A 15,610-nucleotide genomic window follows, 5' to 3' on the forward strand; every position below is an offset into this window, starting at 1 on the left:
AGGGATACCGTCCACAGCAGAATTGTTAAAGCCTTTTTAGCCTGGGCCTTTAGAGAAGAATTCTGTAGTTTGTTTTTCCTCAAAGGTGTTAACAGAAGCCCATGTCAAAATGCACGTGGCGTTTTTCCCATGTTCTTCCGCAGCTCGTAGCTGCTGCTGTAGGTACGGGATTCCCTGTTGTGCTTTTCCTAACGGCAAGGATGCACAATTGCCGAGATCCAGTTTCTAGTATTAAAAAGCACTCGTGGGTAGTGGTGATGTTAGAAATTGCCAAAGCAGGACAAAGTGCAAACAATCCTAGCTTTTTATCCTGACTTGAGATTGAGATTTTGCTTCTGATCAGACACTTGCTTTACTGCTCTAAGTGAGAGAGTTTAAGTGTGTCTCCGTAGTCAGAGGGGGGCAGAAGTCAGGAAGGTCCATAGCAAAACGTGCTCCTTTGTTTTGTTAAACATCTTCTTTAAGCTTTTCATGTAATCAGTCCCAGACTTGGGGGGCCTTTGCAGACGTTGCATGCTTTCCCCCTCTTTCTAAAAATGAATTCAAACGAGTTTTAATGGCAGTTAAGACACTGCTAGGAGGTAGGGGCAATTTTTGTTGTTGTTTCCCCGTCTCTCCCCTCAACATACAGGATTCAGCCAACAGAAATGATCGTTCTACATGGGTAAAGTTAATTTCACTGCAGTTAATTTTGAGAGATCATTAATGGGCATAATAGTTGTTCTTACCTCCCTGAATTGCTTCTGATCAGGCCAGTTGAAGGCTCATGTCTTCCCTGGATACCAAGATATGTTTTTTCCTTTTCTTTTGGCTAAGCATTTTGTATCTGGTAAAAGCATTCCAGTTGGACTGGGTATAATGATGTTCAGCTGCTTTTTCACTAATCCTAAATGAATAACACATATTCAGAAAATCATTAGACTGTAAACACATGGAACTGTTAACAATTAAATAGATTTTTTAAATGCAGAGACTCTAATAAATGTACAATTGGAGCGAGAAGGACATGACAAAACGAAATTAGAGGCGGAGACTTGAGTCAAACTGAGTTCTTTGCAGAAGGAAGCTGGAATGCTGGAACATACGTGGTCATTTGGGAATATCTGCCTAGCTATGAAGGAACTTTGACAGTTGAAAACAAAGGCACCCTGTACAAATGTGATCGTTGCTTCTGTGCTGCTGCTGAGTCTACTTGCGCTTTGGAAATACTCCTCTTTTTTTAAAAAAAAAAAAAAAAAGAAAGAAAATGGAGGGGGTTAGTACAGACAAGTCATCTTGTATGGCGTTAGGATGTTCTCTGAGGTAGGTCTCGTGGTATCTTGACATGAAAGTCCATTATTGTGTACTTCAGCATGCACCACAAAACGGGTTAAAGTCTTCATTTGCTGGGTTTTCTCTTTGTTCTAAGTTGTGTTGCCATGTTGGAGTTTGCCTAATATTTCTTGCTTTCTTTATGATTTTTATTTTTCATTTTTACCTGTTGTAACATGGTGGGTGCTTTAGAACTGGAGCAGTGTGTATTAACTGGCTAGCTACAGGGGCTGGCAGAGTTGGGAGAATTATTACTTGTGGTGTTTCTTTTGTGTAACCTTTACTGCATTTTTCTAAATTTTTGGAGTGAAATATTCCTGCTGCAAGCCTCTGTAAAACGATAGGAAGCGGCATACGACAGGTCCCTTGCTGGTAATTGATCACAAATGCAGTAGTTGTCTGAAAACGGGAATGTGGGTGTTGTTAGTGCTTTTGACTGGGGCTCTTTATAGTCTGTTCTTGCTGTCTGCCTCTGTGCTTTTCTTGGTCAAATGAGGAAGTGTCTCGGGTAAGTTGCTTAGGTTTTCAGTTGTTTGAAGTAAAGGGGGAAACATATGTTAAAGTTATCATTAAACTGTTTGCTAGCAATGACTATAATATGAATAAACAGTTTCCTGCTAAGCTGTAATGTATTTGATGGGGGAAAGAAATAAAAACAGAACTAAAGTTCGTCTCTGCCTGCATCTATGTATGCTTATTTTGTAGGAATTCTAATGGCAGGGTTGCATTCCCTTACGTTATGGGGATTTGGGATGTGAGCAGAGAGGGGGCAGCAGTGAGTTGTGTATTGCCAGTCTGTAAAAGTACACGTAAAACGTACTCTTGGAGAATGACAGTGAGTGGTTTAGAGCCAGATCTCTCTTAATCGAAGAAGGGACTGTGGAAATGGTTTCAGTGAACGTTAGTTACTAAAACTGTGTTTGAAGAAATTTCTTTTCTGTTTAAACTTACTAGTTTGGACATTTTCTCAGCATTACTAATGTAAATTGGCTAAAATCTCAGACTTTCAGCAGAAGTTTGTTTTTCCAACAGCTGTGAAATACTCACTGTAAAGCTGGCATCTAATCCTGAGCTACAGTGGGGGTTTTAAACAGTCACACAACTGCAGCTGCAAAAACGTAATGGAAGAGAGTATTGGAGCAATGAGCCCTTAATGCTTTGCCACTTAAATCTGTATTCTTAGGGGCTTTGTACGTGGATTCAGTTCTGTTCTTTATGAACGTTGTTGCCTGGTGTGGAGGTGAGCAGGGGGACACTGAGCAGGGGGACACTGAGCAGGGGGACACTGAGCAGGGGGACACTGAGCAGGGGGACACTGAGCAGGGGGACACTGAGCAGGGGGACACTGAGCAGGGGGACACTGAGCAGAGCCATCTCGTGGTGTCGGGCTGGAAAGCGAGCACGTCCCTCTGCTCTCTGGCTTGTTTGGAGCCCCAGCTTGTGAACTGGGGCAAGGGGTGCCCCTTTTGAAACTGAAAACTATAGAGCAGTGTGCCATTTGCTCCAGCAGTGCTCTTCTCATTTTGAGGGGTAGCAATTCATTTCACTCACCTGGCAGAGAAGTGGGGTTTCATCTTGGTTATCAGAATTTCAAAAGCACGTGAGAAACGGGGATGCAAGAAGATTTTGGATCTGTTCCGGTAGCGGTAGCATGATATGCATAAATAAATACTTCTTGTGGAGGTGATCTAAGATGAGGTAGAACCTTGACCTTGAGCTGTAAAGGGCTGGAAGTTTGAGATATGTCACTTTTTCTGAAGCTGGATAGCAGGCATGTTCATCCTGGAAAAATGAAGGGCAACCTGTACTCATCATGGTCTCTGCAGTGATCCTGAGGTCAGATATTTGTTTGGCCATATCACAGATACAAGTTATTTCCAATGCAGGTTATTGAGGGCAAAGTGTAATACCTCAGCTGGATAAGGATAAACCAAAGACATTACTTTTAAAAGCTTAGAAGTTAATTTTTCAAGTTCTTCTTTATAAGGCTGCAAGTAAAAAGCTGTAACAGAAGAATAAATTTTTTAAATGTTGGTGTAATTTTTTTCTTTTATCAGTTCTAGGTCCCGTTCAAGATCATATTCTCCGTCTCATAACAGAGAAAGGAACCATCCGAGAGTCTATCAGAACCGGGATTTCAGAGGTCATAATAGAGGATACAGGAGACCGTATTATTTTCGTGGCCGAAATCGAGGGTTTTATCCATGGGGCCAGTATAACCGAGGAGGATATGGGAATTACAGGTCAAACTGGCAAAATTATCGCCAAGCATATAGCCCTCGTAGAGGGAGGTCACGCTCTCGTTCACCCAAGAGAAGGTCTCCTTCACCAAGGTCTAGAAGTCATTCTAGAAATTCTGATAAGTCATCTTCTGATCGGTCAAGGAGGTCTTCCTCTTCCCGATCTTCCTCGAATCATAGCCGAGTTGAGTCTTCCAAGCGTAAATCCGGAAAGGAGAAAAAATCATCTTCCAAGGATACTCGGGCTTCTCAGGCTGCAGGAGATAATCAAGGTGATGAGTCTAAGGAGCAGCCGTTTTCAGGAGCAGTGGCTCAAGACGTCAAGGCATCTGAGGGATCAAAACCATGGCAAGATGTGACCACCTATGGTACAAGTTCAGCGTCAAGAGCTTCTGTGTCCGAACTCAGCCCAAGGGAACGCAGTCCTGCGTTAAAAAGCCCTCTCCAGTCGGTGGTGGTGAGGCGTCGTTCTCCTCGGCCAAGTCCATTGCAGAAGTCGAGCCCACCGCTGTCCAACCCGTCGCAGATGAGCTCTGCTTTACAAAGCAGCAGCACCTCCTTTCAGGCGGGCTCTCATCAGAGTCCCTTTGACCATGGCTCGGCAGGTTTGAGCCCCACAAGGAAGAGCCCTGTGTGCAAAAGCCCAACGCCACTCGGTTCGATTTACAGTACGTCTCAGAAGGAGGAAACCACAGCTCCTGGAGGAGGAGCCTTCTCCAAAAGGCAAGTGATGTGTTCCCTTGTGCTGCAGTGGGTTTTGACAAGCCAGCTTGCACGTGTAGGCGCTCTCCGTGAGCACTGTGAGGGTTCTCGGGGTGCGTGCAGGCCCCAGCTGGCGTGAGGCCCAGGGTGTGCAGGGAGCCATGCTATCGAGCTGCTGGCCGTTTGGGCCTGCTACTGTCCAAACCTCAGAACAAAATACAGACCCGGCCCTCTGTCATGGGAACCTGGAGTTAGTTTTCTGACTTGGGCAGCTCTAAAGGTTGCAGAGGTTACCTGCAAAAATGTTCGTAGCTGGTGAGCACTTGAGGTGAAGGTGTGCCCGTGAGGTTTGCTAGAAGCGAACCGTGCCCACTGGAAGCTTGCATTCCTAAGTTATTTGCTTTTTGGTTGAAGACTGCTTTTTAGTACTGCATTCTTGAATTGCGTTAGATAATATAAACTAGCAGAACTTAATTAAATCTTACTGCATGTCCTGCTGCAAGCAGCCTGAGGCAGGTGTAGCTGCAGTGCTTGTGCCTGTGTACGTGGGTGGTATGAGAAACTAAAGCACCAAGATGGTCACTCAAATTAAGACATCCTTCCATACAGAAGGCATCAACTTACCATGTTTCTGTTTGCTTGGTTAGTCCACTGCAGATTCGTGCCCAAAGGTGACACTTTGTTTTAAAAGATATGGTAGCATTCACAATTTTTTTTTAAAGTCTTTTCTTTATTATTTTTAAAGTTATTTTAAACTGATCCTATATCAGGGATGTCTGAAATTTAAAAAAAACAAAACAAAAAAACCCCTGTAACTCTTGCTTGGGCTTTCCAGAGCACTGAACTAATGTCCTTGGGCTTTACTGCTGTTTCCTCAAAGTTAGGGTTTTGCTTAATGAATGCTTTAAAACATAATTCTGATGCTTTAAACTAGCTGAATTGTTGTTCTTACTAGAAGTGTTTTGTCTTCTCCCAGCAAAATAATTATTCTCCTCTGTTAACCTTTTTGCTTTTATTTGTATTTACAGTCTGTCATGAAATACTTAGCTTACCTATGAAACTTGCATCCAAAATTTGAAGTAGCTTTTGAGGCTTTTATTTCCAGTGTGTTGTTTAAAGCAGAACAGCCCAGTTTGAAAGTTTTGATGTGTTGTTCTCCTGAACCAGGTTTGTAAGTAAATAAATCGATTGGGTAAGATGTTACTATTTTCCTTAAAATGAATCTGTGGGTAAGCTGTTTTTTGTTTGTTCTTAAGCCTCATTTCATCAGTTCTGCATATCCATTTTCTTCTACATTTGCTGAATTTGTTGAGAACTAAAAGTCTAAATCCAGGCTGCATAATCTGCTTTACATTTGAACTGTTTTAGGGCCTAGAGTCAGCTTTCTGTACATGCATAGTTTGGTGTTCTCTAAGATTTGACTGCTTTTAACTGAAGTATTAATCTCTGATTTTTAATAAGAGAGCTACTGTAATGTCTGTTTCATGAATAGGTATTTGGAAGAGCAGAAGACTGAGAATGGGAAAGACAAAGAGCAGAAAGTAACAAATGTTGAGAAAGAAAAAACTAAAGAAAAAGGGAATTTCTCTGAGTTGGGATCAACAGATGGAAAGGCAAAATCTGACTCCTACGCATCCAAAGCTGACTCTGAGAAGGGATACCGGGGCAGCCAGTCGCCCAAGCGCTACAAGTTCCGGGATGAGTTTGACAAACTAAAGGTCCCGGAGTTCCACAAGGAAAGTCATTATGGCAAAGAGGAAACGGATGAGCAGGAAAAGAAAGACAAGGCAAAGGGCCGAAAAGATTCGGAGTTTGATGATGAGCCCAAATTTATGTCTAAGGTCGTAGCAACTTCAAGTAAAAGTCAAGAAGAGGATAGGCCAGGAAAGTGGGAAGGCGTGGTGTTCTTGCCACCTGGAAAAGAGAAGCAACGGAAACCTGATGAAATGGAGGAGGAAAGCTACTCTGAAAGATCCAAGAAAGAAGAGAGACCGGCATCCAAGAGAGCTGAACCTGGTCACAGGGGGTTTGTTCCTGAAAAGAATTTTAGAGTGACCACTTATAAATCAAGCCAGGAAAAAAGTTCTTCCCCCCCACCGAGGAAGACTTCTGAGGTGAAGGAGAAACCAGGCACCAAAGTGGAGGGGCTAGCTCCTGGCAAATCCTCCTTTTCCATCACTCGTGAGGCCCAGGTCAATATTCGAATGGATTCCTTTGATGAAGATCTTGCACGGTAAGTATTTGCTATTTTGGGGGAGGTCTAAATAGGGATTTTTCCTGTTTCTCTTCCTGATTTCCCCATATGCTTGCCAAGTCTGAGGAAGGCTAAATAATATTGCATCGCAATTCGCATTTTTTTGGAGATGGAGGTAACTTTTTTCCTCTGGCACTATAGTACTTGTGTGACCTGTTTTTTTGTGGTGGGAGGTTAGAGGGGTTACCAGTTAACAGATGGTGAAAGTATAGCATGAAGGTTAAACAGCTATTCCTAATCTGTCCTTCAACTAGATGTAAGGTTAGTTCAGAGTGTAAATGTGTCTGCATCAGGTTCCTGCTGCACTGGGCTCTGGAAAGAGTTAGGTACTCAGTGGCTTCTTCCTGCTAGAAGCTTGGTGGTACGGTGCAGTTACAGGGCCGCTTGCGTGACATCTGATTCTCTGGAGTGTGTTTAACTGCTCTTATTCTCAACATGGCATTGCTGAAACTCTAGGAAGCTCTGAGAGCCACTGCAGCATTGCTTCGAGAAATCTTAAGATGGCAAAAAGTTATTCCAGAAAATACCTTTGTACAGCAGTAGCCAGTAAGTGTTAATGCGCTCTGTGGGATGTTAGAGGTTAGTCTGGAGTTTAGGAGGAGTAGGAGGTGACGACAGCCAGGTAGTGGTGCAGGAACGGGCTGGGGTTTCGCAGAATGTCAGGGTTTAACACCTGCACACCCGTCCAGGTACAGAACAACAAGTGACCTGAATTATTACAGTAACCTCGATCGGGGTGTTGTAGAGATGTCGAAAGAAGCGTCCTGCTCATGCTGTTGAACGTTCTTAGGTGCCTTCGTAATACCACATAGAAAATGCAGTCGGCTTCCGACTTCTGAAACATTAATTGTCTTAAACTGCCTCCCTTTACCCTGTTCTTCTATTTCACATGGTCTTTTCTTTTTCTAGTCCAAGTGGCATATTGGCTCAGGAACGCAAGCTGTGTCGTGACCTCGTGCACAGCAACAAAAAAGAGCAAGAATTTCGTTCGATTTTCCACCATATTCAGTCTGCTCAGTCTCAGCGAAGTCCTTCCGAACTGTTCGCTCAACATATAGTGACTATAGTCCACCATGTCAGAGGTAGGTCAGAAGTCCATGGAGCTTCAGATGAAGGTTCAGTCCTCCCTTGCCCACATCAGTTGGCTTCGTGCACTCTGGTTAATGCTTAAAGAATTGGTTTCCAGCAGATACACCATAGGTGAGAACAGCAGACCCATCGTGAGTCGTCTTTATTTACGTAAATAACTTTTCTTCTGGAAAGGCAGAAGAGGCATCATTGTTTTTACCTGAGCAACATTCAGAGAGGCTGTGACTTAGAATTTGTGTATTCTAGTGAACTTGTGACTTGCTTGAATAAATTGTTAATTTCAAGGTTGAAACTAAAAATCGTTGGCAGTGTAGGTTCGAGTCCGTCACCGGTGTGCTTCGCGTGTCCTGCGTCTGAGTTTGACCGAGCTGTCGGACTGGTGTGCTTTGTCTTTGTACAAACCCGGTATTAATGTTTTGGCATTGTCTACTCAACCCCCAACAGAGCATCACTTTGGGTCTTCGGGAATGACACTGAATGAACGCTTTACCAAATATCTAAAGAAAGGAATGGAACAAGATGCAGCTAAAAACAAAAAGAGCCCTGAAATACACAGGTTGGTGCTGTTAGACACTGTCTTAACATTTCAGGGGTATTTCAAGATTTCCTTCTCTTAAACTCTGGAGCAACTCCAGAATAAGGCAAGTGTGTAACTGGCTGTGGGGCGGGGGGGAAGGGAAAAATATGGGAGTTTTAAGTACCTTTGGAAATGTTGGTCTGCTTTAAATGACATTGGATCTAAAAACTTCAGTTCCTTATGAGATTGTATCTGTGTGCTTTCTTTGCTTTTAGGAGGATAGATATATCTCCCAGTACTTTTAGAAAACATGGATTCTCTCAAGAGGAAACGAAAAGTTCCAGAGATCCTGGCTTCAAGGTGAACTGTTACTCTGATTAGTTTAATTCAACAAAATGAGTGCATTGGGCATGAACTTAACAGTGATGTTTTTGTTTAAATTACTCTCTACTTAAGTTTGTGTTTTTCTTTTAAGGATGGGCATAATTCTAAAAATGAACTACAAAGGGTTAATTTTTATTAAAAATGTATCAACAACCTTTGTGAAGTGGTTAGACTATGGTAAATGACCCCAAAGTCAATTGAGGTGAGCTTGAGAGAAAAAAGAGAGGATTTTTGGAACAAGTGCCCATGATGAGAGAAGAGACTTTTTGTGATATTTTTCTGCTTGTAAGTATTATTAAATCAATTGTATACATGCGATATTTCCAACCATGTTTTCAAAAAGACATGCATGTCAAAAAGAGGAAAGTAAAACTAAATACTTAGCTAAACCAAGTACAGTATTAAGCAGATGATAAATTTTGTTCTAACAACTTACTGTGCCATTTCTGTTGATTGCTGTTACTTTAACATTCAGCACTTGTTTTAGTAGATCCAGACCGTTTGGAATTTAGTGTATTAGCTTTTCTGAGTAGATGAATGTTAAGCCATCGCAGTCACTGTAAACAATCATAAAAATGGCTTAACGTAAAATGTTTGGGATTTTAACCTTTGTTTATTCACCTTCATACATATTTACGTTGAACGTTGAAGAGATTTTAAACAGTCCTGCTGAAACCTTACTTGTTTCATATTTGTTTTCGATTTTTTCCAAACACACTTGTGGCTTGACATGGACGATGGTGAGATGGATTTGATGGGCCTGAACTCTGAGCATCAGCTTGGCAGAGTGTATTATAAACGTGGTTTCCAAACAGCTCGCCAGCCTTCCGTGAAAGACGTGCCCTCACAAACCCAAATAGGTGTTTGCTGTACCACATAAGGGAGCTGCTGCTGATTTTGTCACTTATCTGTCATCCATCGTGTTGGGAGCAGTTTTATTCTCAGAGTAGAAATTAAAGCTCTTTGCCTGGGGAAAGTAGAAGAGCAAAATACCAAAACAAAACGCCTGCTCTCACTCCTGCGTTATTTGACATATTTATTTAAACAAAAAAGTGTTTAGAAACTCATGTAAGTAAAAAATTTAATAGCTAGAGAATTACTAATCCTTTTGTATTTAATTCAAGACGATTAATATGATGTATGTTGCGTATCAAGTCATACAGTTCCCAAGATTAGTATTGTGTAAATAAAGTAGCAGTTGCTGAGCACAGCCACGGAGGCTGGGTGGTGTTGCCAGCAACACCGTGTGCAGGCTTCCCACGGACACGCTGCTGCTCAGTTAAATGTTTGTCAGAACCACAGCCACCCTCAATTTGCTGCTTCTGTCTGTGCAGTCAGCAGAATCTCATCCAGGTACTGCTGGTCTTAAAGTATGTGCAGGTAACACGACTTCTCATTTTCCAAAAAATTCCTATCTTAACCCGTTATTTATGTAGCAATTTAAAGAGAACTCAAAGCAAGCATTGCCAGATTTTTTGAAATTAACAGTGTAAAAAAAAAAAAAAAAAAAGGCCACAAAAAAGCTAATTGAGTGTTTTTTCATACAGCTGGTTGGTTTTTGCTTTGTGAAACACCGCGATCAGCTTGCTAGGATTGTGTGGAGAAACACATCCTGCTGTCTGTGGCATTTAGCATCTTTCACCCGGTGCCTCCCAGTCGAGGGGGAAGGAGTGCTACAGGGGATGTCTGCCGCAGAGTAAATCTTCTTGGCAGACGTGTGACAGGCCACGTGTCGGTGGGATGCTGGCCTTCTCCCAGATGCATTTGGCTGCTGAGTTTCAGTGGCCTCCATCTCTTGCCCCTTTGACCAGTAATCACGGTCGTAGGTTATCTCCAAGCAGCACCAGCTGTTGCTTCTCCTGAAGTACTGTTTCCAGCCCTGGTGATTAAAATTCCCTCCTGCTAGATGATGTCTGTCGGCAGGATAGCGAGCGTGCTGCTGTTCAGTAACGAACGTCCACGGGCTGTTGGACATTTTTGACATGCTGTAGGTCCGATACATAATCAGGTGGATTGGATTTCCAAGTTGTTCTCATCCCTCACTGGCTGTGGTGTGCAATAAGTGTCAGCTTCTGTGTTTCTCCCTCTCCTATTACCAGGCTATTTATTCTAATGCTGTTTAAAAGAGGAGAATAAAAGTTAAAAAGCTGTAGGAAAATTGAATTCTGACAAATTAAAATTTATTTTAATCGTGCATTATTTTACATCTTAAAGTGGATTATTGATTAGTATTCAGATAAACTCCTGTTCTCCAGAAGTCTGTGCAGTCAGTAGCAAAGTAATGGTGCTGAAGTAGCGCACAGTAAACCTTTGTGCTGAACTCTCCCCTCTTCCCTGCGTTTGTAGGCTGAAGGGAAATATAAGGACGACCCTGTTGACCTGCGCCTTGATATTGAACGCCGTAAAAAACATAAGGAAAGAGATCTTAAACGCGATAAATCCAGAGAATCGGTGGACTCAAGAGATTCAAGTCACTCAAGGGAAAGATCAACTGAGAAAACGGAGAAAAGTCACAAAGGCTCAAAGAAAAAGTATGTAGGAAACCTAATAGCCATTTCGCTTCTGCCTTTCGTGTTTCTGCTGTTAAGGTTGGAGACGACATCGTCTGCGTAGGGTTGTACGCCTTTTGACGTAACTGCTCCAGTGGCATGAATTACTCCTCTGCGAGTCTTCTCGATACCCTTGTATCTATCTGAAACACTAATTGTTAAAGGTAAATGAGAAGGCTCCATGTGTCAGAATGGGTGAGTCGCTTTTCCTTCTTGTTCCGGTTGCGTTCTAGAGAACAGCCACCTGTAGATGACTTTGCTTTAGTGTTAATTTAATCCTTTTCTATTAGCTTAAGTTGCCGTTTGACTGAACTCTGTAGGTGCATGCTGACCTCATAGTAGAGGGTGTAAACATGTTAGAAAGAAGCAACAAGTTCTTTCTGGCGAAGATTTGGGACTTGTGCAAGATCTGCGTGTTGTAGCTGATCCTGAGCTCCTTTTCCGAGGAGGAGGAGGAGGAGAGAGCGTTGCATTGGTAGGGGAGTGGTAAAGAAATAGTTCTGCAGCGGACAAGTCACAACTGAGTTGTTAACCCTGTTGGTGTCCCCTCACCTCCGTTTCCTGTCCCCGGAACAGGAAACACCGAAGGGTACGTGAGCGATCCAGATCCAGTTCGTCATCTTCGCGGTCCTCTCATTCAGTCAAAGCGGAGGAGTATCCTGAGGAGACTGAGGAGAGGGAGGAAAGCACCACGGGCTTTGACAAGTCACGACTTGGGACTAAAGAATTCACTGGTCCCAATGAGAGAGGAAGAGCTAGAGGGACCTTTGTAAGTGTTCTCCACCCCCCGCCCCAAGTGTCGGTTCCCGAAGCGGCCAGAAGGTCGCCGTTGCGTGTTGCTCTTTCACAGTTAGAGCGTACCGTGAAGGAGAAACCCCAAAGACGCTGTCTGCTCATGGGTGATGAGCCAGAATACGGTGGCTCCAGGTGCGGAGCACAGAGCAGGGCGCTGAGAATGCGGTCGGGGCAGTTGAACCCAAGATGTGTGGAGCAGAATCGAGCTTGGAAGTTTTTGTGCGTTAGTAGTTGCTGACAGCCCCGCCGGGCGGCGCGCCGGGCATCACTCGGTTTGGGTTAGGCTGCCGAAGTGACTCGTGGGGTTATAACCACGCTGGCTGTTTGCAGCTCGTACGCCTTCGTTACGTGGGTGTCTTACCTGCACGTGGGCTTTGTCAGGAGCTTTCTCTTGGGTGCTCTGGAGACGCCTTGGTGTGATCTTAAACGGCGTAGAAACTCTGCTGCGCTGGGTGATCAAATGAGCTAGAAACCTCTAAAATGTACAGAGCTCTTTGTGATGGGTTAAAGGTGTTGGGTGGTTCGAGAAGTGATGCTGCGTGCCTTGCATGCCCCGGGAGCCGTCTGGGGTGGGAGGGCACTGCCACTGCAACCATTTTATTTTTCTTCCCTGTTTTGCTGTTGCAGCAGTTCAGAGCAAGAGGGAGAGGATGGGGCAGAGGCAACTTTTCAGGCAACAATAACAGCAACAGTGGTGGCAACAATGACTTCCAGAAGCGAAACAGAGAGGAGGAGTGGGATCCAGAGTACACACCTAAGAGCAAGAAGTACTACTTGGTAAGGGTCTTAAGTGCTGAAACATACATGTATACTCCACGTGTATCTGCTGGTAAATGCTTCAGAGGTGGAAGCACCAGCTGTCACTAAAGTGTCTAACCCACCATAAGGCTTTGTGTGACACTTCTTCACAAGAAGCCTCTGGCTCATGACTGAAGAGAACTTGTTTCTGTTCATTGTAGAGTCATTTGCCATTAAGTGAAGTCCTAAAGGCCAGTTAAAGAGCACGTGTTTCACAGTATTGTGGAAAACGCAGCTTAGGTCTCACAGTCTGTGTGGCAGATGGGCTACATGTCTTGGTTCTTCTGTCCCCGTAAAGCGTCCAGCATCCTGGGTGGGTTAGTACTGCTCCATTTTTGTTCTGGTGGTGGCAGCCTGCCTTACCAACAGGCATTGATGTAGGGGAATCCTGACTGGCTGTTCTTTGACAGATAGGTAGTTTTAAATAGACACTCATTTTTTCTTTTCCTGATTTGGGGTACTTGAGATCCCTAATCTTCTCATTAAATAATGCCCTGTTTCTGTCTTATACCTCAAACAAGAAAGCCTTTTTTTTTTTTTTTTTTCTGCATTTTTCTGTTGAAGGCAGAATTGTAGTTATTTGAGGTATCCAGTCTCTACACTGCACTTTACATGCAGAAATGGATCAGTGTGACCCCGGTGACACGGTCCATGTCAGCTTGTCCCCATTGCATCTGCCTTAGCTCTTGTGAAGCATTCCTGAACGCGGCACGTGTTGCTGAACTCCCCGAGTACCCAGCAGTAAGGGCTGAGGCTGCCAAAGTGGTTTGACTGGCCAGAAAATAAAGGAGAAATGTGTAGGATATCTAGATCGTGGAGTTGTGGGAGCAGCAGTGGTACTCCAGGCCTAGACACCCGTCCCCTGCCTGCCCCTAAATGCTCTGTAGAGACCCTCCTGTCAGCAGGGACGGGTCGCCCTGCACAAAGGGCCTGTGTAGCGACTGCATGTCCCTGCCTTCGTCTGCTGGTTTTCTTCCCCAAAACACGCCCGTGCTTCTCTTTAGACGCCGGTGTTCACTGTGGGCTAAGCAGGGCGGCCTGGTTCGTGCTGCCGGGCTGCGTATCGCTATCGCACGCCAGGGTTTTCCTGCTCCCATGTGGCGAGTAGTCACCCTAAGGTGTCCTTGGCTTCCTCCCGTGCAGCACGATGACCGGGAGGGCGAAGGAGCGGACAAGTGGGTGAACAGAGGCCGTGGCCGGGGTGCTTTCCCCCGAGGAAGAGGTCGCTTCATGTTCCGGAAGTCCAGCACCAGCCCCAAGTGGGCTCATGACAAATTCAGTGGAGAAGAAGGAGAAATCGAAGATGACGAAAGCGGAACAGAGAACCGAGAGGAGAAGGACGCCTTACAGACGACGGCGGAGTAGCCGCAGGGTCTGCGTGTGCCCGCGAGCCCTGGCAGGGGGGAAGGGGTCAGCACGACGCTGGTGCTGGAGATTGCCAGGGCGACGCTGCAGCGCTGAGCAGAGCCCCGGCGAGGAGCCCTCAAGCGATCCTGCAGTTAGCTGCATTTCCAGAGTTCAGCCTCCCCACGTGTGAACTAGAACTGATCAGTCATTTCCGCTTGGATCCGCTCGTGGAGTCTCTCTTCCCAAAGACTTACCTTCGGGACTGAGTAAGGTCAGGTACTGGGTGAGATCCTGGATTTTATCTCGTCCGTGACCTTATTGGACGGTCGGTTATTTTTTTGGTAACAGGCTTTGAAGACAATGTGGATTTTGGTTTGTGCCCATCTTAACCCCGTAGTCTTGACATTTTTGTTTCTCTTTTATAATTTGAAATAGTAAAGGTCGGCATTAACTCGCCAGTCCAAATTTTTCTCCCCTATTGTGTATTCAATTTTTTAAATTCATACTCTACTTATTTTAGGCCTTTGCATATGTAGTAACATCAATTAAATGATCATTTTGGAAACTATTTTTGGTTCTTATAAATAAGAAAACAATGAAGCATGTGAATAAACACCTAAATGTTAACTTGTTGGGACCAAACTGCTATGATTTTTTTTAAACTTTTTTTATGTAACAGTTGAGTTTAGGGCCTTTTAAAAACAATTGTTTTCCTTTTATGTTGAAAGTCAACAAAATTAGCATGGTTCAAAAAAAAAAAAAAACCAACAGACGACACCCTCCTTCTCACCACTGTTTGTGTACACTGTTAGGCTGGTGTGTGCTGGAGCCCCAAACTGCTTGTAGGCATTTTGTGTATCCTCTTTGCAGCTGGTTGTGAACTCGAGTGCTCTTTCCAAGGTAACATAGTTTTCTAAGAAACGTCAGAATTCTACTAGGTTAAAAATATAAAAGGAGATGAGAATTTTTCAATATTTTTTATTAATCTTTTTATAAAAACAAAAGGCAAATCCCTCCTGTGCTGGTTAAGGACGGCCGTTACGACTGACTTCTTTTTATCTTCTACTTAAAAATACTCTGCAGAAGATGGCGAATAGTTCTCTGGCCGAGTCAGCGAGCCCTCCGAGCAGGAGAGGCAAGTCCACGCACCGACGCTGAGTGTGCACGTGCTGTAAAGACACCGCTCTCCCTCTCTTCTCCCTCTCTGCCTTCCCTGCCCCAGGATTGCTGTGCTGTTTCCCCACACACACCAACTAGAGTTTGGTTTGTTTTGACTCGAACAGTTCCTGTTTAGCAAAGCCCTGAAGTTTGTTTATGCAAATAAAATCCAATAAAATAAGTAGTAGGTGTAACTCTGCTTTGTTTTGTGTTCTGAGGCGCCAGAGACTTGCCTTCTGCGTTGGTTGGTGAGGCCAAAAGAAGCCTTAACGCCTGTGGCCAGCCCTGGGGGGAGCTGCGGAAGAGCTGCTGGCGAGGGAAGTTTCACACCACGCTGCAGGGAGGCTGGCCCAGGCAGCACCATGACAGAGGGGGCTCAGCCGGGTGCCTGGGGGGCTGCCCCCGCTGTTAGAAAGCAGGGACTTGGAGCAGATTCTCTCCTGGTGCAAAGCACAAGTGGTTCATC

General features: G+C 44.4%; 1 protein-coding gene across 3 annotated transcripts in view; it reads left to right on the forward strand.

Annotated features, from left to right (window-relative positions):
• Nucleotides 1-15,338, forward strand: part of THRAP3 (thyroid hormone receptor associated protein 3) — a 31,373-nt gene extending 16,035 nt beyond the window's left edge. For 2 of the 3 annotated variants that reach the window (XM_086478938.1, XM_086478939.1), the window contains 9 exons: nucleotides 3,369-4,274; nucleotides 5,746-6,486; nucleotides 7,417-7,589; nucleotides 8,041-8,152; nucleotides 8,389-8,473; nucleotides 10,844-11,028; nucleotides 11,623-11,815; nucleotides 12,469-12,618; nucleotides 13,783-15,338. In XM_086478938.1, coding sequence (XP_086335064.1) covers nucleotides 3,369-4,274; nucleotides 5,746-6,486; nucleotides 7,417-7,589; nucleotides 8,041-8,152; nucleotides 8,389-8,473; nucleotides 10,844-11,028; nucleotides 11,623-11,815; nucleotides 12,469-12,618; nucleotides 13,783-14,004 — 2,767 coding nt within the window. In that variant the 3' untranslated portion in view covers nucleotides 14,005-15,338. The remainder of the gene's footprint in view (nucleotides 1-3,368; nucleotides 4,275-5,745; nucleotides 6,487-7,416; nucleotides 7,590-8,040; nucleotides 8,153-8,388; nucleotides 8,474-10,843; nucleotides 11,029-11,622; nucleotides 11,816-12,468; nucleotides 12,619-13,782) is intronic. The other variant, XM_086478940.1, reaches the window with a different exon arrangement.
• The last annotated feature ends 272 nt before the right edge of the window (nucleotides 15,339-15,610 follow it).

Source organism: Leptosomus discolor, chromosome Z, assembly GCF_034619465.1.
Source record: "Leptosomus discolor isolate bLepDis1 chromosome Z, bLepDis1.hap2, whole genome shotgun sequence".
Taxonomy (NCBI): domain Eukaryota; kingdom Metazoa; phylum Chordata; class Aves; order Leptosomiformes; family Leptosomidae; genus Leptosomus; species Leptosomus discolor.